Below are 23351 nucleotides of genomic sequence, written 5' to 3'. Positions count from 1 at the left end.
GTCACTCAACCAAAGAGTCAGCAATAATGCACAAAGCAGGAAAGCCACGCACCCAGGACATGCTTACCCCTCTCTCTAACAGGGTTATAAAGATTTCTGTGTTGAGTTCAGTATTTCTAAACTCAGTCTTTCCTGTCCCGTTTCAGCACGGGAAGCTGCAGCCTGTATCGCATTCGGCTGAGGGTGCTGCTGCAAAGAGGATTCTCCTTCTGGCCTCAGGACCGAGGCAGGATTTAATAAGAACAGCTGTCATGCGTCAGTGCTGATGCCTGCAAATGACTGGCAGGCAGTGGGATTGTTGTATTCTGGTCGTATTAGCTAATCACTGCTGATAATTGTTATTAATCATTGTCTTGGATCTGTGTTACGAAGAAGCTTTAGTTCTTCAATTGTAACTGTTCGAGGTGAAATGCAACAGATGCTTAACAACGTATAAGCTAAGATAAAAATGGAAGGAAACATGAAATATTTTTTCCCTTCCATCTCTGAAAAAGCAGCACCTAGTAGTGAAAGGTCTCAAAAGCACACGTCTGAACTGTACTGACTGAGGATGGTTTGTTGTCCTCTAGCACTGTTTGCTGCAAAAGGAAGAGATCTTTTGTGGTGTTGCCTCAAAATCCCACTGTGTCCTAGCTGGGCTTATTTTGCAAGACTCACGTTCAGTGTAGACAAAGAGTGAGAAGTGAAAAGCATGATTTTCTTCCCTCTCTGCTGGTTGTGACCAGTTTTCTCTGCAGTTGACTGACTTTTTTGCTCTTGTTGTGTACCAGTGCTTTCCATTTCTACCTACCTTGGAAAACGGTTCTGGAGTCTGGTATTTCTCACAATAGGAAGTCCTTTGATCAGGTTCATCTTCTGTTCCTTTTGCCCTGCCTTTGCTCCTGCTCCCCCCAGCCTGTATATGGCTCCTCAGATTCCTGCTCTGTGCTGGGTCTCTCCTGCTCATAGGGGGACTTGATTTGCCACTTGTGTCTGGGCAACTGCTGCTGCATTTTGTCATCCTTTGAATGATGAACAGGGAAAGCACTGGAAGAGTTCAGCTCTCCGTTGCGTTTCCAAAACGTCCCTCTGTCAGGACTGGTTTCCACTGGTCTGAGGAGAGCAGACATACGAGAGAAACAAATTGAACCAGTTCGCTATCGCTTGGAAGCCTGGACAAAGGCCAAAAAGGGCCAGTGTCTTCTTACCAACCCCTTTAGCAGTTCGTATCCATTAGTGAGACTCCTTCATCTGATCTTGAGAGGAAAGAGAGAGAGAGGGGAGTTCAAAGAGAAAGCTGGAATTGCTAGGCCGCAGCTCTGTGTTACATCCATGCAGTAATGCATCATGCTGAGGATACTTCAGGCTCCCTAATCTGCTTTGCTGCCTCAGTTCGGGAGCTGCTCAGAGTGATCCCTTCCGCCAGTTCGGTCAGTGATGCTGTTAGATTTATTGAGGACTTTGGCAATTAATTACTTTCAGACCTGAGAAGGCCTCGTTGTCGTCTGTCAGAGTTTTAATTAATCAAAGCGGCAGATGGGTAGTATCAACCTCGAATGCTGGTGTAATTAACTCATTCATTATCATATTCTCTTGCTCTGTGACGGTTTATAAAGGACATCTTTAATCTAGCTGCCATCATGCTGTCCCCATAGCAGGAGTTAAATGATTTTCATCAGTCTTTACCATAATTACCCTGTATCCAGGATACCATCAGGGAAAATGCTAATTTTTGGCAATAAATATGTGAGGCCCTCCTTGGCTTCAGACAGGTGAGTAGGGTTTGACCTGTGAAGATAAACAGGGCTGGTGAAAGCTGAGTTCCCTTTGAAAATCTCTGGCATTTCATTGCCACTCACCCAGCTCTCCTAGGACCTCCAGAAACATCCTGTGCCTTGAGCTGTCTGGTCTCCTGGCTCTTTGCACCATGTCAGGATAGAAACATGATCAATTGTCACATTTTTCACAGATGAGCCTTCTTATCTTGGGGGAAATAAAAAGAAGACACGTTCTTAGGCTGTCAGAACGGGATGTGCAAATTGCTGCAGGAGAGTTTTGCTTGCAGCTGACAAAGCCCTTGCTGGGGGATAACCCTCCTTTGGGGGGAGTTTCCTGGGTCTTTCTGAATGTGCTGTGCCAAAGTGGTTTGAGATGTGTCCTCTGCCATGAATGGTGAACACTGAAGATTCATAGTGAATATTTTAATATCACCATGAGATAAAGGCATTTGATTCCCATTTTACAAACAGGCTAAGGTAAGCAGGCTCTGCCCATACTAATGAATTAGTGCTAGGGAACAGTCTCAGAAGTTGGAACTGTCTTGATAAGTTGTTAGCTTAACTTTTGCCATGTTTTTTAGCCCAGGCTATCTCCCAAAGAGTACTCAACATGTTTCAAGAGGTCACAAGCAATAGGCAGTTTTGGTGTGGCACCCTTTGACCTCTGTTGCCCTGAGGAATAAAAGTAGTTTGGACTCAGGTGAGGTTGTGCCCGTTAGCATTAGCACCAGAGGAAAGTCCTGAGCACATTAAGCGCACTAGGATGTGTTGTTATAGATACTACACGTGACAAAATGAGGAATTTGAAGTAGAACCAGAAGTAAAAGAACTGAGAACCTAAATCCTATGTCTCTGAAATACACCCCATACTCCTCCTAAATCTTCACAGGTTGCCTGGGGAGACTTATGACTGCCTCACCACAGCTGCTTCAGGAACTTGGAAGCGACCTTCCTTGGAAGTTCATCCCCAAATGGTTGCTTGCAACCTAGTGTGGGTGCTGGCAGATTGCTTTCGCTTCCAAATGATATTTCCAGGATTACCTGAACGAGATGTGCAAGCCGGACCTTTGGCCTTCTGAGGAAGCTTTTTGTCTTCCTGAGAAGAAAGGGAGGGAGGGCCCCAGCCTTAGCCCAGCTGAGGCCACTTTACACGGTGGTGGGGCTGCCTCTCCACGACACTGTCCATCCAAGATGTGAGGCTGGTGCATTTCCCTAGCACTGGTGCCATATTCTAAACAATGAGAACATTTGCCTTAGTATGATGCCAAAGAATTTTATCCCTATGCTGCTTGAAGACTCTCCTGCTGCCTGCACAGTTGTTTTCAAAACCATTTAGTAGGAACGGCAACAACAAAACCATTAAAATTTAGACAAAAATCCTCAGCCAAACCAATCCTGGGGCTTTGTTAATCAAAAGATTTGGGAAAAGACCAGCCTGGCTTTTCTTAATTACGATTCCCTTCCCTTGGCAGATTAATTACCCGGAATTCATTGCAAAATTGGATCCACGGATGGTATTGATCCAGTCAGGCTGTTTGTTTGTGCTCGCAGGGATCTGTCTGTGATCCTCCTTCTGTGGGAATTTGGGGAGGGAGGGAGCTGACTGTCGGTTATTAATAGAATGTGGAACATTTTTTTTTCCCCTAGCTGATTAAATCAACATGCTAGACAGTTGCATTACATAATCATGTGCATCTTGGTAACAGCAGCGAATGCCACCACAAGCCCAGAGAAAAGTGTGGTAGAACTGTGGAGACAGATACCAAAGAAACAGTGGACTTTTTTTCTGGAGAGGTAATGTTTGTTTTGTTTTGTTTTACACGTGCTCTGAACAGTATGCTTAGAGATGTACAGTGAATGCTTCAAATACCCCATGGTCTGTACTCTTAGCCTAACGTGATGCATTCAAATCAAGCCCAGGAAAAGGAATAGGATTGCTGGTGCCCAACTGAAGTGCAAATGTGATGCCAGCACAGGTGCCGGTGCTTATGAGCTCCGGCCCTGAGGCCCATTTGTGGTGGGGATGGAGGGCTAATTGGGAGCTAGTGACGTCTGCCCCTGCTCTGAAGAACAGGGAGCCTTGGCTCTCCACAAGGAGAGACTGAGACTGCAGGTCAAGTGACAGGAGAGGAGCCCTGCTGCTTGCATAGATGAGAGAGGCGATACAAGGAATGTCTTCAGGCTGTGGGGCTGTCCCTGCAAAACACGAAGGTCTTTTTCCTTGTTTGAGGAACTAGTTGCTCACTAGTTCATTGTGGTCAGTAATCATCACTGCCTGTTGTGTGGGGACGTGGGCCAATTGCCCATTATAGACTGGTTACTCTGGAGAATAAAACAGGCGTCAATAGTTTTGGTGTGTTTATCCCCTGATCCCCTTCAACCTTGCAAGCAGTGTTTTAAAGCCTCAATGCATCCCTGTATTCTTCTTGTTTGCTTTGACTACCAGGCAAGTGCTTTAGTTAAACATTCCCAGGGATGGTTTCTAATCCAGGGTTTCTCTTCTTTCCATAAGGCTGTATTTTCCGTCAGGCCAGTTAGCTGAATAGGGTGGCTGTACTGACTCCTTTCTGACTGAGTGTTCACCCTCTCTCAACCATCCCTTCTCTGTTTTGTCATTTTTTTGTTGTTGTTGTTGTTTTTTTTCTCTCCCTGTCCTGCAGTCTTTAAACAAGCAAACAAGCAGTTCCCCAAAGCTCTGAAAGATGCTTCTGATACAAGATGCACTGTAATGATTAGAGCTCTCCGCAGTATCACGAGCCACAAATTGTGGCAGTCACGGAACCAGCTGCCTGGCTGTTTAGAGAACAGCTTTTTGCCAGGTCTCCTTCACAGCCTTGCAGAGTTTGCTGTTTAAGAAAGGCTGTTTTTCCCTTTTGTGTTTAGGAATTCAGGCCTAGAAGGTAGCAGTAATTTGAGGGCCCTAACCCACGCCTACAGAGGGTTTTTGTTGGTGTGTGTATGTATTTTTTTTTTCCTTTGGGGTGTGTGTGGTTGTGCTTTTTTAAGCTTCTTTTTTTTTTTTTTTTTTTTTGTTTTTCCTCCTCCAGAAAACATTTCTGGAGCTGCAAGCCATAAGCACAATTAATTGCATGGCTAAGATATTTGGTGGTTGGAATCTGTGGATGGTAAGAGCACCTCAAAAATCCCTTAGCCTTCCTTCTCCTTTTTTAAGTAAGATGATTGAATAAACCAGTGTTTCAGGGACCACATCTTGGATTCAGCCTGGGCAGCCTAACCTACTATGTTGGTCTATGATTAATATGATTAATAACCGAACTTATTTCCTAGGATTAATAAAGTCAGGGAAAAAGACAACTAATTTGACTGTTGGCTCCCCAGTCCATGCAAAATGAGGGGTGGGTGCTTTGTTCCTAACTTTAGAGATGGGTGTGAATTTAAAATTGAAACACTGGAGGCCAGTCGAGCATCTCAAATCATACTAGACAACTGTGTAGGCAGTTTGGTGCTGAATACAATTGGGATGAATAATTCTTAGGAGGCTCCTATTTTTCTCTGAAGATTACAAAAACAGCTTAGAATTTGACAAGTGGCCTTTAGATGAATATAAAGTTGGTTGAGATGTAGCTGTAGATACCTAGGTTGCATACCTCCAGAGGTAGGATGAAATATATGCCCTGTGTGTACAACCCAAGCATTACTCAACTCATAGGGGTGGTTTCTGGAGATTGAGGACAGATGTAGGTTCCAGGGTCATTCCACGTGCTGTGATCAGAAACTATTCCACATCTGGCATCTTTCACCTAAAACGAATCCGAATGGAAAGGACAAGCATGTGGATTGTACGTGACAGTGGGAATCTAGTGAAATGATTTAGCCTCCCTCTGCTTGTAACCTTGAAAATGATCCATTGTGCCCAAATCTGAGACTGCTCCAAAGGGCGACAAGATTTTAGTGACATTATGAAGTTGTGATCTTTTGAAATTAATACATTAGGTGTCTGATAGACCTACATTACTTTTGGAATTTTATCACTGAGATTGCAGATCTCCAGTTTGCCATCCTCTTCTGGACATGGAGCAGAAGGCGGTTGTATCACGTCTGGAACTGACCAGTAATTTCTGCAGGGGAGACACCGTTGTGCACTGCTTAAAATTCCCCAAACAAATTATTTTTTCTTTAAGATTCAGGTAAATATATCCTCCTTGCATCTAGATTCACTGCAGGATAGACCGTGAAACTTTCACTCATATCCAAACCAAAATAGTTTCACATTCTGTGTGGTTAAAACCTCTTCCTGTTACCACCTTGCCTGAAATTCTTTTTACTCTCAAGCCTGTGATTTTTACAATTCTGCTGTGAATTTTGCAGCTTGAGCTCAGATTCCAATGTTTTGGCAACACTCCTGTCTGTGTGCGAGGGAATCCAGGCTGCAGTGTCACAAAAACCTTCTTTTACAGAAAACCTTCTTTAGAGCAAAATGGCATTTCACTATCCCAGATCTTCTGAAATCCACAGTGTGTTACAACTACTACAATTCAGCATATCTCTGGCTGGCTGGTGTAGAAAATTAATTTTGGTCTGATCAGGTCCAGGCCATATAAATTTTTATTTTTTTTTTAAACAATGCATCTGTGTGTACAGAATAAAACAAACCAGGCTACGATGTGCAGAAGACCCAAATTTGGTCCCAAACTCATAGAAGTGCTGGCAGGACAGAACTCGAAGTCCAGTCTACCAGTGTTTTATAGTTCCTTTTTCCTTTCCTCAAGGATCCTCTAGAGCCTGTCATGCTCTCTTTTTCTCCAAACCATCTGTGTTGTTGCTGCAGTAATCAATAGTTGCCACCAGCCTCTTCACACCACACTCCTCCCTTCTCTCTGCCAGTCCTGTCCCTGCTCCCTATCTTCTCCCCTGTGTGTGGCTGCTCCTGTTGTCATATCCCCTCCCCTTGTTTCTTCTGTCCTCCATATGTTTCTACTTTCTGATTAGTCGTGCTGTTTCTTTCCAGTCAGCTCTTTGTCTTGTCCATTTCTTTTTCTCTATTTGTTCCCTTCTCTCTGTGTCTCTGTGTATTCCTATACAATTTTGGGTGTGTGTATATATATATAAATATTAAAAAAAATAGAAAAAAATTGCTTATCTCATTTCCAGGAAAAGAACAAGGAAGAGAGTCTGTCAGCCTCTCCAGGGCAGAATCCTCACGTGTCCAACCACGAGAAAGCTCTGTGGCCCTTCAGCAGAAGACGAGTTTTCAGAGCTTCTTGTGTGTGTGTGTGTCTTTTGTGAGCCCTGTGTCTGATGAAAAGCTGCCCCTGCCTTTCTTCTGCCACGGGGAAGAGCATGCAGCTGGTTGCAATGTGCTTGTGGGCACATCAGCTAAAAAAAAAGTGATGTTCAGAGCTTTTAGTAGACAATGCCAAAACCTTCCCTGTGTGTTGAAGCTCACACAACAATTTGTGGATGATACAGCTGTGGAGTAAGGGCTGACTGCAGTACTGTTTCGATGGGAGATGCTTATTGTCAAGGGCCATTCTGTATTGTCCCCGGGAAGGACTTAGCACACTAGAGCAGGTATTCAGAAAGCAGCAGCATTTCCTTCAGTGCTGCAGGTACTTACCCCACTTGCCTTGAGCTTCTCCCTTGCACGTAGGGAAGGCACTACACATGAACCTTATAGTAGTGTTTGGTAAACATTTATAGCTGTTTCATGCTGTAAACAAATAGTAAATCAAAGTGCTAACATGTTGTGCTCTTAATGCCAAGCCACATTTTTTTGTTAGTTTGTTTGTTTTGGTTTGTTTTGTTTTCCAAATTCATTTACATGAAGTCTTGATCTCTGATGTGTAGGCAGAAGATGAAAGCTTGCTGTACAGGGCCCTGTGCAGATTGTGGCCAGAAAGAAAGAGGTTTTATTGACCAGGAATGGCAGTAAACAAAGGAGGAGGTAAGTTTCACAGTGTGTTACAGGTTAACAGAGAAGGAGAGGAAAAGATTAACAAGAGTCTTTCATTTGCCTTTTTTTTTTTTTTTTATTATGTATATTTTCATTAGAAAACAACCTTAAACACCCAGGAATAGTTTTCTAATAAACGTAAGCTCATGAAGAGCACTTGGAAGTTTCCATTCTGCGTTCAGGAGAATGACGGGACAGTAACACAGTTGACATGGTCATTCCTCTCAGTCAACCCCTCCCTTGTGGCTGATTGTTTCGGACACCGCAGCCTTCCCTTCCCCGTGCTTCCTGCCCTGAACAAAAGCAACCCCCTCCCTCTCCCCAACCCCACAGACATCTTTGTGGAAAATCTCAACGAGAGCATTTCTGCGTGGTTACACCACTGACCCATCTCATCCCTCGGTGGGCATGGGGATTTGTTCCAGGCCCAGCTCGGGACCCTACTAAGACCTTGGAGATCCATGCAGAAACACTGCTCTCTCTCCTGGGCAGACCCTGCAGTAGTGAAGGATCAGTCCATAGTCCTTGGGAGTGATTTCAAAGGGGGCTCGTGTGATGAGATGTCGAATTAGCCTACTGGGGACTGTGCCCATTAGGGTTGACGATCCAGGGAAGTGTTCTTGCCACCCCCATTAGCTACCTCCCTTCTTCCTCTCAGCCTCGCTGGGGCAAAAGTCCTGAAGGGGTTGATGCATAGCTATGGGCTGGTTGTGCTTCTGGTATGAGGAAGATTTTCTCCCTAAGCCTGGCCTGCAGAGGGTTTGTTTATAACGGAGAGCTGATGTGTATGAGCTAAAAACAGTAGGGACAAGGCCATTTTCTTTTGCTGCCATATAAATCTGACAAAGATTCTTGCTCCTCTCTCATCTGGGCAAACCTCACCCAGTTTTATCACCATCCAAAACACAAGTGCTTTGTCTTCACTGTGTTTTTGGCTCAGGTACATCATCCACTCTCGTTACCCTGAGGCTAAGAAACAAAAGATTCCCCGCGCCATTATTCCACAGCTCTACACCAGTGAAGGAAATGTTTGAAAGCGTTTGCTCTTCTGGGTCAAGAAGCTAAACTCTGAATAAGGGTTCTGCTGGCCACACCAGCCTGGAGGGAGGTGGAGGAAGGTTTGTGTGCCTCTTAGCTCAGCAAGGAGGAGAAGGGCTGTCCATGCTCCCATCTCAAAGAGATGCTGTGCCATTTAGTAGCAAAGAATCGCCCCTTTCCAAGGGAAATCAAAGATTAGGGAGTAGTGAGGGAAAGGGAACACAAATACTGAGACCAACTGTTATAGGACATCAATTTTTTGTCTCTGTAGTTAGGAAAGAAGATCAGGTGGGTTAGGTAGAAGTCTGTCTGTCCTTCTAGGAAAAAGGACTAAACTGAACCTCTGTAATGTGCAGTGGAAAAACTTCCAGAGAAATGTGGCAAGCTAGATTTTAAAGGAAAGCTGTCTTGTAAGGAAGAGCAATAAAGAGAGCCACCACCTTGAACTGTAAAAGGATGCGATAGGTCACTTGTGAGGGTACGCTGGGCATTTGCCATTCTTGTTATTGTTGATATCAAAACTGATATAAGCTGATAAATGTTCCTGCTGCCCAACAGTGACCTGCTAACAGCAGCCTTCTCCCTCTTGGAAAAAAGCTTTCTCCTTGACCAGTTGCCAGTGACCATGAACAAATGATACGCCTGACCTTCATGCAGTGTTTGAGCCCACAGACGCCAGCTCACATGGTGTAGATAAGATGTAGTAGCAAACAGGTGGTCATCCTGCCAAAGAAGGGAACAAGAGGAAGCAAAACACCTCTGAATGTTGCTGGCTATCCTATCCAGGGGGAATCTCTGGTCCCCTATAGAAGGTTATGCTCTAGGAAGGCTCCTTGATTATGAGCAGACTCAATCACTCAGACTTTCTTTTAGCAAGCAAGAAACTAATTCTGTGTGGCAAAGCACATCTTGATGCACAACATAATATATAAAGAAGCATCTCACCTTAGTACCTCTTCTCTACTGTTATTTAATACTTTATGTCATGGGTATCAGAATCTTTTTTGTTTTCTTTCTTTCTTTTTTTTTTTTTCTTTTACCCAAGGTGCTTGAAAAAATGGGGTAACAATAGGAAGCAAACAAGTTAAGAAAAATGTTGTCAATGTAGCTTGGAAAATAATTTATCTCTGGGTCCTGGTATCTGTCTGGAAATCCATCTCTTGCCAAACATTTTTAATGGCAGGTGCTTGTGCTTTTGCATCATTGTGCTTGTTTGAGTATGGCTCAGATAAGTTTGAGGAGTCTTCAGTCTGTTTCCCACTGCTGGAGCTGAGCGTCTGTTTTCCACATACTTATGCGCTAATTAAATGCTATACAGTAATGAAGACGAACCAGAGGCAGGCCAGAGATCCCATAAAAGCATTTCACTCTTCTGTATTCTCTTTGCCTGAAGTCAAGTCATACGTAGTACTTTCCAGACGATAACTCCCTAGCTCCTGTCAAGACTTTTTCAATACAGTTAAGTATTCTTTCAGGTTTATTTGTTTTCCTCTTTCTTTTCTTTCTGTTTGCAGCATAACATTTATAAATATATATGTATATGTGTACATATACTTTAACTTGCAATTCCATCTCTGGAAGAGAAAACATCCTTCTTTCATCAAAGGAGAAATTCACCCACTGACCTGGAGGTAATTTGAATAATGAACTAAGCTAGTTTTTGATGTTTGTGTAAACAGCGCAGAAGTGTCAGATTCTGTTCTCCTTGTATCCTACATGATAGATGTGAGATCAAAGACTGCCTTCAGTAACGGCAGCATGTCAGACTTGCATTATTGAGGGAAACGTTCCTAGAGCGATCAGCTCATTGCTGTCATATGAAAGCCAATTGGTATTTTCACTGTATCTCCCTCAATGTGGAAGGGGAGGTGAAGGTCAACGCAATAAGTTCCTACGCTGATTTCTCCTCTCAGGAATCAAATTTGTCATTGTCTATCAATGAAATTAATTTGCTTGTCTGAATGCATGAAGGATGAAGCAAGACTTTAAAGCAAGTCTGTAAGGAACCCAGTGCCTGTGCCTGACTGGGGATCTCCAGAGCTGGAGTTTAGGAAACCGAGAGAGTGAGGAGTCTGTTGGCTCAAGAATGAGGAGTTATAAGTTAGGTGAATAGCAAAGAGAAGGTTAGGATACCCTGCCACTAGGGCAATTGTACTACTGTTGAGTCAATTACTGCAGGAATTTTCCCTCCTTAACTGACAGATAATAGTAAGGGAAAGGAATAGGTTTTCTGGCTTTGCATTCTCACAACGAGATGTATAGGAGTCCTGGTGGATGATCCTCAGGTTGGAAATGCAAATGCTGCAGCCTACTCCTTTACTGAAGAGTAGCGGTGCTTTGTTTAGTCGAAGTGAACATTTTTCTCTTGAGGAAAACAAAGAAAGGAAGTTTGAATGACTGCCTACCAGATGTGAGTAGGGTAGCCTTCAGATCTGGAAAGTCTTCAGGATTTTTTCCATGTACAGGTGTTGGCTCTGATGTTTTACTGCTGCCAGATACAGGTGCTCTGAGCAGTGTTAGGGGACTGGCAAACATGACCAGTATTTTCCTTGTCTCCCCAATTGAAAATGCAGCGGGCAGCTGACACATCCATTTACTCAAAGCTCTGCTGCTGACTTGTTCTTGGATGGTCATCCATCATGGTCTGGTAGGACATTAACTTCTACAGCACCTTGTTCAGGGAACCACAACAGGGAACACACCTGATTTACTTGAAAAACAGCCCATCACTTCCAATATTTGAAATAAGAAACCAAGAGTTAGCTGGGTGTATGGATTTTGCTGGTATTATGGTCTTCTGTGGCAGCCAATTAACAGCAAGCACCAAGATTGGCAAAGTAAATATATATCAAAGAGGACTGAGTGGCTTTTATTGAACCTGACTGTTGATACAGAATCTTAATGGTCCCAATGTTTTCTGATCACCCTTGGTGCATATGCTTGAGCCGTTGCAGGCACAGAGGAAGAGGGTCAGGACTTGGTAGCAGATATCTAGCAAGAAGGGGCATGGCAAGAATGGGAAAGCTGTGGAAGCTGGAGGCCAGCACTGATGTAATAGGTGATAACAGCGGTGAGAACTGACATAGAGCAGAACATCTCAGAAGAGCATAACTAGAAGAGCATTACCAGAAAGACCTGTCAAAATAGATGTAAAATCAGGAGACTAGCAGAAATCACAAGAATGAGCAGGACCACACACACACAACTTCTGATGATGGCTGAACATAGTCCTCCACCCCAAGTGGTGCTGGAGGACCACAAAGCCCAAGAACTGAGGGGTCTCCACAGTGATAGGACCTGGAATTTTTCTCCAGTGGGAGAAACAGCTGCCAAACTCAGCTTTGTTTGTTGGTGGAAGCTGATGTGGCTGCTCTGTAACAAAATACAGATAAAATTTCTGTAGGAACCTGGCAGACAAGACTGGAGGAAAGATGTGGGAGAAGAATAGAGACCTGCAACACGGGCCCTCCTCATCTCTTCTGTCTGCTAGAATCCTCTGATACACAATGTATTTTGCATGTCTCAGGAGTGTACTATCTCTATTTGCATCTTTTAGAGTCCTGCATAGTAGCACAAAGGGAATGGCAAAAGGAAGTGGCAGGAGTCAAGAGAACTGTGCTATGGAAGGAAGAGATCCTCGTCGGTATTTCTGCCATCAGTTCTTTGGGGAGTTGTAAAAAAGAAAATCCCAAAGCCCAAACCCCACGCTAAATTTGCACTTGTTCTCTCAGGCCGGCAGCCTAGAAGTTCATAAACTCGGAATGACCTTGTTCTGGAATAAACTGTCCTGAAAACAGTTTGCAATGGCTTCACCGAGTTTGCTTTGCTGGTGGCAGCCCTTCGGCTCCAAGCTGGCATGTGTATGAAGCTCTTTGAACAAGTTTTGACCTTCCTTTAGCCCCTCTGCCCATCAAGCCAGGTAATGACATGCTTCGTATTGCACAGAACACATACAATTGACAAGTTCATAGTGGTGTTTAAATATTAAACAATCTAGACAGGCTTTTGAGTCTTCTGCCGCTATGAAAAGGCTCAGACCATACCCATCTTTGAAATTGGGCTGCGGGATCATTTGCACAGTAAGACAGACAATAAGACTTGTATACATTGCCATGCAACAGAAGAGACCCCGAACCGCCAGCCCTAAGTGGAAAGTTTATTTCTAAGCACAATATATGGAAAAACCAAACCAACAAACCCCACAGATATAGAAAACGTTGTAGCAAATCCCTGGTCAAGTAGGACTTCATGTTGGTCACTACCCTGCACCTCACAGCTGCTTAAAATGTCATGCAATGGAGGAGAGGGCACTCAGACGACACCCTCTGCTTCGGATCAAGGAGGATCTCCAAGCAGGAGAGGGCCCGTGGGACTCCTGCTGAGCGATTCAGGCTGTAACCAGCAAAAGGGCAGTGCTGCTCACCCCCAACCACGCGCCTCGGGACTACCTGTGGCACGCACGCACGTGACTTAGCACTTCAGCAGGCTTTACGAAACGTGGATTCTCACAACACCCCTGTGAGGTAGGTACGTATTGTTATTCCCCCTTTTGTGTGGGTGGGGGACTGAGCCAAACAGCCCAAGGCTACAGAGTCGGTGGCAGAGCTGGAGCGAGAGTACGCAGAGTCCTGTGTGATCAGACCACTAGGTCACACCACTCCTTCACGGCAGTTGTGCTTCTGACTTTAAAAACTTTTAGCCTTTTGCCAAATTAAAGGAATTTGACTTCTCCATATTAAACAAGTGGAGGACAGGGAGGGAAACAACATTATGTCTGACAGCCTTCTCTTCATTGGTGTCTGCCTTCCCCTTCCCAAAACCACCGCAATTACCTGTCTCTGGGAATGAGCACAGTTTCCAGGACAGGCATGGGGGCGAGAGGCTGTTAAGTTTGCTTCCTTTGACCAGGTTTCTCTCTCTACTGTGGATCAGAAGCGGTTCTTCCAGAGACCATTCACTGCAACACTTTCAGTCTAGGGGTATCTGCTTTTACAGATGATCAGAATTGCCCCTTCCCTCTCCCTCCTCCCACCAACATCTCTTCCCTCACCTCACCGCCAAAAGCACTCTTTGGTAGATAATAAATAAGGTTGGTCAGATAAAGGTACAGTGGCCTCAGAAACCATGCTGTTCACATTGGTCCTCAGTAAGTCAGCTTTCTCGGCTGGTGTTTCACCTCCCACACTCTCTGCCAGAGAAGTACCTGTTCTGTTGCATTCTGATATTCAAAGGGACACTGTCAAGTAATCTAGATGAAAAAAAAAATGACCTGCCTTAAGACATTAACCTCCACCTTCAACATTGCAGAATGGCTGGTACGTTCAAACCTGGAGGTTAAAGTTTGAGACCTTCCCCAGGCCAGAAACACCTGGCCCATGACAGCCTAGCTGCCGAAGGAGCCGGTGACTTGTGTTTGCCATGGCTCCAGTAAAAGCTGTGAGAGGTGCTGGTACAACGACGAAGGGCAGTCAGACACAGCCATCGTGCAATGTTGCTCAGTGCTTCAGCTTGGCTGAAGTCCTTAGAGTAATTTTGGGAAGGGCTGGATTCAGGCTCGATTGCTGCAGGCTCATTGTTTTGGGACTGCTGAACTGGTGCTCCTCAATTAGCTGATCTCTGTATTTTCAGGTTTCCTACTCTTACACTTGATTTGTGGCAAAACAGCTCAACCCCGCAGAGCTGGGAGTTACCCTCCATGGAGTGAGGACAGTGAGCAGGAAATCAGTCACATGGATTTCTTCCTGTTGCAGATGAAAGGTGGAGAGAAGGACGGGGATGGTGAAAGGAATGGGGTGAGTAGAGAGAACGCTACATGCCCAAATGGAAAAGAACAATATCAGTAGGGAAAGAAATTTTATTTTCAAGATTGTAAGAGAATATTACAAACAATGGAGAGTAAAAAAAGCCCAAACCCTAAAAACTATTTAAAAAGTACTTGACAGTGTCCCTTTAATATCCACAAATGATTCAGCCATTGTGCATTGAAAGAGAATGTTCCTGAAGAGCAACCAGTACCTTCGTGGATATATCCCAGAGAAGGAGACTTATTAGAAGTGTTATATATTCAATCAGCAACTGTGCTCCCTCTTCAGACTAACTCTCTGTTGAATGATTGAACGGAATAGACTCTGTAATAAACAAACTGGATGCGAAAGGCTCAGCCTACATGACTGAGTGAGATTGTTACAAATTGAGCAGCAGGGATAAAGACACTGGAAAAAAATGTACATCTCGGATGTATGAGTGTCTGAATCAGCAAAGTAGTAGGAACCCCCCAGAGGTGGGTCAGCTTCTTGTGACTGGAGTGAAATGGAAGGAAATTAACCTGGGATGTCTGCATGGAAAATGATGTGTGTCAGTGGGACGATTTGGATGCTGGATTTGGGGTTATGAAGGCATAAATCACACTAGTACTTGTGCTTGAAACACCTGTGGAGAGTTTGTACAAAATTTGCCAGAAATGCCTATACGTCGAATAAAGGTCATGGAACGCCCTCCCCCCCTCCCAACTCCACCCTCACAAACCCTTTGTCAGGAACGTTACGAAAAATCAGGATTTTTGTTTTGGTGAAATTTGGGCACACCTGGGTTTTGTCACATTTTCTTGGCGAGATGATTCAATCTGTAAATCACTACCGAAACGTTCCCAGCCATTTCACTTCAGAAATCCTATGGTAAATCAAACAAGGTTCCATAGTGACTCATGAACAAAACGACTCATAGCCCTGGTTAATCACAGTCTGGAAAAAAACTACTCCAAATATTTCATTCCCTTCCTTGTTTTTGTAAATCTCACACGTGTGCGTGTGTGTGCGTGTGTGTGTGCATGGGGTGTGTGTACAGAGCGTTACCTATTCCAGGTAATAGGGTTTGTAAGACATGCTAAACCGTCTGTTCCTCTGCTCCCCCAGAACTCTGCCTACTCAGTTTTTAGTCTGTATTGCACTTGTTTTGTTGTTGTTTTCTTTTTCTTTTCTTTTTTTTTTTTTTTTGATTTGTGTTTTTTTTTCTGTTTAGTTTCATTTTTTTGTATTTTTTTTTTTAAACTGGCTGGAAAACATTAACCTCTTTAGCATGAGTGTGCAGCTTTCCCTCCACCTGCTTTTTCCTCAGCTGGCCAGGTGCCGCCTCTTATATCTTGTGCAGTTACCGAAAAAGAAAAGAAGGAACAGAAGAAGAAAACCAAAAAAAAAAAAAAAAAGGGAAGAGAAAGAAAAAGGCACACCATGCTCCTCTGCGTTATGAGTTCTTTGTCTCCTCCGCTCCGTGTTAAGGCCTCCTGAATTCCTCGGCTCAGACCGTCGTGACCCTCATGACGAGCTCTCTGTTACTACTAGACTGACTCCTCTGTTCGTGAGGCCTCAGGTGGCTGAGTATATGCAGGATGGTGTAAGCACAGTGGTGGTCAGAGAGGGTGCCTGTGGCTTGGCCGGCAGCCCGGGCCCCGCTGTCGGCTGGAGCGGAGTTAGTGGCTGTACCACCAGTGGAGGACGAGTGGGTGGTTTGGGAGGAGGGGCGCTGATTTGTCCTGGTCCCTGTTTTTTGCTCCTCCATGTCCTTTGTTTTGTCATAGTTCAGCACTTTCCACTGCTGATTGACCGCCTGCCACCGTTTAAAAATCCGGTAAACCGAGGGCCCTTCATGTATTATTAGACCTGGAGGGAAGGGGGAAAGAAATAAACATAAAACAGAACAAAACTTTAGAAAGAACCATAAGCCTACCCCAGCATTGTGCCCTCTAGCTAGCTGGTTAGCTCAGTTCTCCCTTCGCCAGTGTATATTCAGTGATAAATCATGTTTTTAATTACTGACTGGCAGAGCACCGGTGCTCCTGCTCGGCTGGATCCCTTTTCCCTTGAATTAAAAGGATTACAGCTTTATTTCAGCAATCAATAAACAGGTCTTAAATGCAGCAGAGTGAGTTATGCTCCTACAGCAAAAACAGTGTCTGTTTACCAATAAACGCCCGAGGTTTATCTATCGCTGGGCTACTTTTGCACGCTGCATAGGCATGATTCACCGAGCTAGCGGCGTGTGCTTGGAGGGGGTGTAGCTGGAGCTGACGTGCCGGTGACGTCTGCTGCACCAACGTCACGAGCGGGCACAGACCACATCTCCCCACACACGCAGCGGTGGAGCAGACACGCACATGAGGGCCAGAGACAGCAATGAAAGACAACACGGGGCAGGCTGTACCTGTAAGCGGTTTGTCATCCTGTGCAAGCATTTGCTCGTTGGCAAACCAGGTACCTCATCGTACGTTATTGCTTCCAAGGGGAGAAAACAGCACGCTTGGAAGAAAGTGCAGATGATGCACTCACACAGTGTCTGCTCTGAGTACGCAGAGAGTGCGTCTGTCCCGTCACCCGTCTGCATATGGCAGAGCTGATATCGCTGGGGTGGCAGCCAGGCTTTGGGATGCTTGCCTTCTCGTGGTCTTCACATTTGGAAGAGAACGAGCAGCTCAGGCCCTTCCACCTAGCAGTTAGCTCACCTCCCAGAGCTCGCTGTCATCCTCCCCACACTTGAAAGAGGGCTGGGAGGATTAGATAATGGTCGCAGCTGTTTTGAAGTTATTTGACTATTTAGCTTTGTTATTTTAAAGCTACCAGGCTTTGGCCCTTTGAATGCAATGGAAACAGCAGCACCTGCATTGTTCTTACCCACTGAGGCTGAGCGAAGCTGCAACTTCTCATGTAGACTGGCTTAGCTGACACACTGCAATATAATTAATAAGCTTTAACGGAGAATGGGATTTATGCAGAATGAGAGGGTCTGGGTGTCCTGGTTTTGCAGCGGTCTGTCTGTTAGGAAAGTGTCTTTGAGTCCCATGTATCTGAAGCCAGAGCAGCAGATAGGGCATGTACTTGTTGAGTTAGCATACAAATAATTTAATTTTTCTTAATAGTGATGGCTTCACCATTCTTGGTCAGTATCAGGACTATTAGAAACATTTCCAGGAAGAGCAACTCTCTTGCCTACTTGTTCCAGGAGCATAAATACAAATGTGAAAATGAGGAGGTTGCCTTGACCAGCGAGGGGTGATGATGGTCACCACAGAATAAAGAGGTTTGCTGCTATTTCTGATGAATCAGATGCTAGGGCTTTATCCTTCACCCAGCTTTTCCAGACTGTTCTAGTTTCTGATGCTAGCTGACTACTGGAGTAAACCTATTCTGTATAAAAGAATAATAATAATAATAATAATAAAAATAACTGAAGGTCATCCTACACTTAGGGCTGACCTCCCTTTACTCACTGATGGAGTGCAGCCATCTAGTTTCTCAGCCACCTGGTTTCTACATTTGATTTTACTGAATGTAAGTTCCAGGTTCACTACAATCTGAGTTCCTAGCCTTTCTGATTCTAAGCATAATTAGAAACCTTGCTGACTTGATCACAGCTTAGCTTCAGGGAGACTCTCACATTCATTTTAATATGGTGCTGAGTCTCCTTACTGGCTGCTGAAGAAATTCCACGAGTTGAAGTATTCAAGCCTGGCTATTCTGGGACAGCAAATACAGGTGGGTACTCAGACTTACAGTACAAGAGAGATCTCTATTCCGGTTCCCATAGACCACTGAAGTTACACAGGTGTAGTCCTGTAGTGATGTCAGTTTTTCATAGCCAAATAGCGTGATGTCATCACAGAAAAATTTGGGTTTTTTTCCTCCCTGCTTTGGAACGTGGTTGGGAATTCTGACATCTGATCAAAGCACGACCATAAAAAGCGGGACTTAGGGAAAGCCTACAGATCCAGCCAAGGAGACAGCTTTGAAGCAGGCCTAAAGTGGATTGGCCCAAGGCAAGGGACATTAGACACGTATTTAAATGAGCTGTCTGATCTGTAATGAATGAAATTCCAGTCTGATCAATGACAGAGCCAATGATTCTTTGAGACCTCTTTAAGCCTTGGATAAAAGAACCAAAATCAAATATTTTCTCCTTGGCTGTAGAACATCCTCCATAGAATCAAATCCATTCTCCGAAGTATTAAACACTGAGCCAGGATTGTAAATCTATTCTTAATTACCTTATCACAAATATTTAATGCACAGCCTGATTCAAGAGGGCTGTTTATAAAATTCTTGTTTGTTTGCCTTCTAATTATAAATGTTTATGATCTTATGCAATTAACTGTGTGATGCTGATGGATGGGTTGCTGAGTCAACTGAGCACCTGTTTTCTTAGATAATTTTGGTTTCAAAATATTTATAAAAGTACAAAATAACTTGTTTCCCTCTGTATTTACGGGGCTCTAAATTACTTATCGATTTCCCAGTGTCAGGCTCAGGAAGCTGTAAAATTAAAAAGGAACCAAGCAGAGGGGTGGGCAGGGAGGTGGAAGTAACAGTGATTCATTTGCAACAGTGAATGCTAAGATTAAGCAAGAGTCCATCAGTTTATAACAACCTGCAGGAAGCTTAATGCTCCCATTGAAACAAATTTTGTCTGCCTGAGTTAAATTAGGATTGGAATTCCTATGTTCAGCTGCGTGTACCCCCTTCCAGAAACACCCCTCCCTCAAGGTTCAGTCTGGTTAACAGAGCTGAATCTTTTCAATTTAAGGCCAGACGTAAGTGGAAAATCCTTCAGGAAGAACTGTATGCGACTGGAAGCAACCAGCTAGAAGCAATTTTTCTGTAAGCCAAATCCTCTATAAGCAGGGAAAGTAGCAGGTTGGTGTGAACTTCTTCCTTTTTGAACTTCTCTTCTTTCAACTAGGACTTTAAACTATTATTAATGGAGGAGGGAAACCTCGGTCCATCCCACTCCTAATCCTGTACCTACAGGGGACCTACAGGAAAGCTGGGGAGGTGTCCCTGCCCATGGCATGGGACTGGAATTGGATGATCTTTAAGGTCCCTTCCAACCCAACAATTCTATAATTCTATGAACTCAGAAATGTCTACGTGTGAATTTTAGATGCATTGCCAGTAGCGTCCTAATCCTTTCCCACTCCTCCCAAGTTTATCTTTCCCTTTTCTGCTCCACAAAATCTGTTCTCAACGCATCCTGTGTGAAAGACGGCCTCTTCAGAGGGAAAATCTCTGTGAGTTTCACACAAATCCATGTTGGTCCAGATTGTTGCCTGGTGTATGAAATCCCTTTTTGTGGTGGTGGTGGAATGAAGCTCCGAGAGAACATGGGCACTGAAGATGTGCTGTTCTCATTCCCATTTTCTCATGCCCAGATCTGACTGGTGTCTCCACTTTTTTTTTTTTTTTCCAGATAATCAAGTTGCAGCCTGCAACAAAGCTAGCACTGGTGAAAGCAGTTCAATTCCCATGTTCTACTGATCGCCACAGCTAACCCTGAGCTTCTGCATGCTTAACACGCAAGATTTGAGGAGGAGAGTGTGACCACGGTGAGTACCATGGCCCTGAGATAAGGCTGATCACTGTAGGGTTTCTCTGAGCCTTGCAATACCTGCCCAAGACTGGTCAAGAGAGTAGTCAGAGGGGCTGCTGGCAGAGCACAGGCATAAAATAGATGTGAAGAGACCTGGGTTAGTGCCTCCGGATAGGCAAGGGGGAATCAGCTGAGGTACCACCATCCCGTGAGATTAACCTGAGTGGCTGTGAGCCTTCAATTTAAAAGAGCTTTGGAGCAGCAGCTTCCCAGAAATGACAAGCAGTCACCCTGTGCACATTGTCAGCCTCTGCCACCAAGCAATCTTTTCTCCAGGACTTTCAGCTTCTAATTAACCTTCCTCTCATTTCAATGCTCGCTGTGCATTTTCTTGAAGGAGACAGGTAAGTTCTTGGGGCAGAAACTGTTTCTCCTGTTTGCCACTGAGAAACCATGAAGAGAAGGTTTCTGCAGTGTCGTACTTTACCCTTGTGCTGTCACTCATCTACAGGAACAAAAATCACAGCCCCTTCTAGCCAGTTACTCTGTCCTGCTTCACATAAAGCCCCTGCCCTGCTGTGTGAGCATAGGGCAGGGCCTTTGTGAAAAGGTGAAAACCTTGTTTCCACCATCAGCAGCTCTTCTGCCCTTTGGTTTCCTTACACAACGCGGTTTCACCTCAGCCAGAGAGCTGCCTTGCTTTTGCCTGTTTCAGTCCCTTTCATTGCTGGGTGTCGGGGGAAGATTATGGCAGCTGTGATCAAAGCTTAATATTTGCATCCACAGCAGCGATGGCTCAGGCCAAGGCAAACCAATCCTCCTGGGAGACAAGGCTTTCATTGCCGGGCTTTCCCTCTGCTGACATCATTGCACACACTAACCCTTCACTCCCTTTCCCTGCATTCTTTCATCTTTTGTGGCAATTTCAAGTTCCCCCACCTTTGTTTCCAAAGCTCCTGCAGCTCAGCCTTCACTTATCTCTTTGCCTTTATCTCATCCTACATGCTCCATCCTTATCCTCCTTTTATCTTCCCCTAATAGCAGTAAAGTGGCTGTACGAGTTCAGAGAAGGGGTCTGGCTACGGTAGCATCCTGCCGCCAGCAGTGGCCAACCACACAAGGAGTGGTGTAAAAACAAAGCCAGGAGAGTGACTTTTCCCTGATGGGCTCTGTGGGGACATGCCCAGCCACAGATGGTCTCTTTAGGTTTAGTGATGTTCCCTCATTATAGGTTTCTAGTGTACTACAGTAAAGTGCACTGACTTTTGCTCTGAGCTCTGTGTTTGCTCAAGTCAGGCTGGCCCTCCACACCCCAAATTCTCGTAGTCTCCATGAGATAGTTCCATGCCAAAAAGCGCTTTAGAAATAGCAATGAATCTCTGCCTTCTGTCAACTTCACAAGTTCGTGGTACACGGGAGATGAGTCACCAAGCTCCCAGTGGGCCCTTCCAGTCCATACTACTTTTCAGTGCAATCCCCGGTATTTTATCCCTCATTAATGGTGCAAGGTAGCTCTTGGTGATAAACCTGGAAAAAAGAACCAGATGGACCTTTTCCTGGAAATATGGGCTGGGAAAGGGACACCTAGTATCTGTTATCCCTCTGCGTTGAGTCAGGGACTATTCCAGCTGAATCTGACAAATTCTTTAAACAACCTAACATCCTTAAAGCCCCAAGGGACAAGGCTCAAGGCTACAGAGCTGTGCTCAGCAGGCAGTGGGGAAGCGGGCAAACCAGAGATTGGGGAGAGGTACATTTATCCTTGAGAGTAATGTCATGGCATCAGTGGGACTCTGCACTTGGCTGGATTTGGGATGGGAGATGTGAATATCAGAGTTCATCATGTTGGGAATCGAGTCTTTTCTGCCCTCTCCTCATTCCTGTTCATCGTCTCCAGAATCTCTTTAGTTTGTCCCCCCTTTTCTGCAAGCAAGGTCCCGAAGAGGGTGCAGTCCCCAGAGCAAAGGTGCAGAATAATAATGTAACCCTGCCTTCCTTTCAGTACCCTGACAAAACAAACTGATGTCTTGTCAAAGCATCACTGTCTTTGGCAGTGTGACTGCCTGGCCCAGCTTGTGTTTGGGAGTTTGATTTCTCCTTCCTAAGGGTAGCACTTTGCACTTCTCTTTATTGAATTTCATCTTGTTGATTTCTCCAATTTGGCAAGATCATTTCAAATTCTGATCTGATCCTCCAGAGTGCTTGCAGCCTTTCCAAGCCTGGTGTCATCTGCAAATTTTATAACAGCACTTTCTATTTCATTATCTAAGCCATTAATAAAAATAATAAAGAGAGTAGAGTCCAAAACAGTCCTAATTGAAATGTGTTTCCAGTTTATAGTACAACACTGACTACTACTATGAAAGCAGTTTTTCAATTGGTTGTACATCTGCTTTACAGTTTTTTAATCTAAATCATATTTCTCTGTTTTATTTAGGGGAATCTGAAGGCAAAACATCTAACGTGTTGCCCAAGTCATGGGATATCAAACCACTGCTTCCTCCTTAGCCACCAGGAGAGTTATCCTCCCAGATTGGATGAGGTTTTACTCCTTTTCTCATCGATTGATCAGTTAATGGTTTCTTCCAGTATCTTTCCATGAATCAGTTAAACCGATTTGCCCTTTACTTGCATGATTTTCTGTTCACACCTCCTTTAATGATAGAGATTATATTTAAAGCTAGGTACTCTGCTTGCATTTCCCCAGCTGCCTGGCACCTCCTGCATCCTTCCTGAGTTCGTGAGGATAAAGTGCTCACGGGTCAGAGATTGCTCCTGCGGCTTCCTCTGAAGTTCATTAGGACGTGCTGACAAGGACACAGCAAACTCATCTAAATGTTTTTGAGTCTGTTCTTTTTGGATTCTGCCCTGGGCTCCTTTCTCCTCATTAAAATTATTTTAGTTAAGTTTTGAAGACTGAGACAAAGGCAACATTTAATGTTTGGCCTTTTTTGCATCAAATATTATTTGGGCTCTTAGGCTTGTCTTAGCATAAGCTTACAGACCCGTTTCTTGCTTCCGTCTCTCTCTCTGAACGGTCATCCTGAGGCTCAGGTCTGACTGCTCCCCATGGCCGTGTGATTCCTAGAGACTTGCCATTAGTTGCAGGCTCTTCTCTCTGCCTTTTTGTGTTTTCAGCTTCTGATTTTGGGTCCTCAAACAGCTCCTGATGCAGCCTCAGTGCTCTCTTCCCACGCTTCTGAGCTCTCCCCTGCACAGGCACAGTTTGCTGTTGTGCCTTTAGTATCATCCCTTTTGGCAACTGCGAGCTGTTCACAGCTCTTTCATCC

At 44.6% G+C, this 23351-nt stretch overlaps 1 protein-coding gene across 1 annotated transcript in view; it reads right to left on the bottom strand.

Moving 5' to 3' along the window:
* Positions 1-16002: 16002 nt before the first annotated feature.
* Positions 16003-23351, bottom strand: part of MARCHF4 (membrane associated ring-CH-type finger 4) — a gene marked incomplete at both ends in the record, with an annotated part of 82605 nt that continues 75256 nt past the window's right edge. The window contains one exon of the mRNA XM_084289366.1: positions 16003-16364. Coding sequence (XP_084145492.1) covers positions 16003-16364 — 362 coding nt within the window. The remainder of the gene's footprint in view (positions 16365-23351) is intronic.

This window comes from Netta rufina (genome assembly GCF_964035555.1).
Source record: "Netta rufina genome assembly, chromosome: 6".
Classification (NCBI taxonomy): Eukaryota; Metazoa; Chordata; class Aves; order Anseriformes; family Anatidae; genus Netta; species Netta rufina.
Note: the sequence above shows the minus strand (reverse complement) of the source record. Positions and strands in the feature narration are given on the sequence as shown.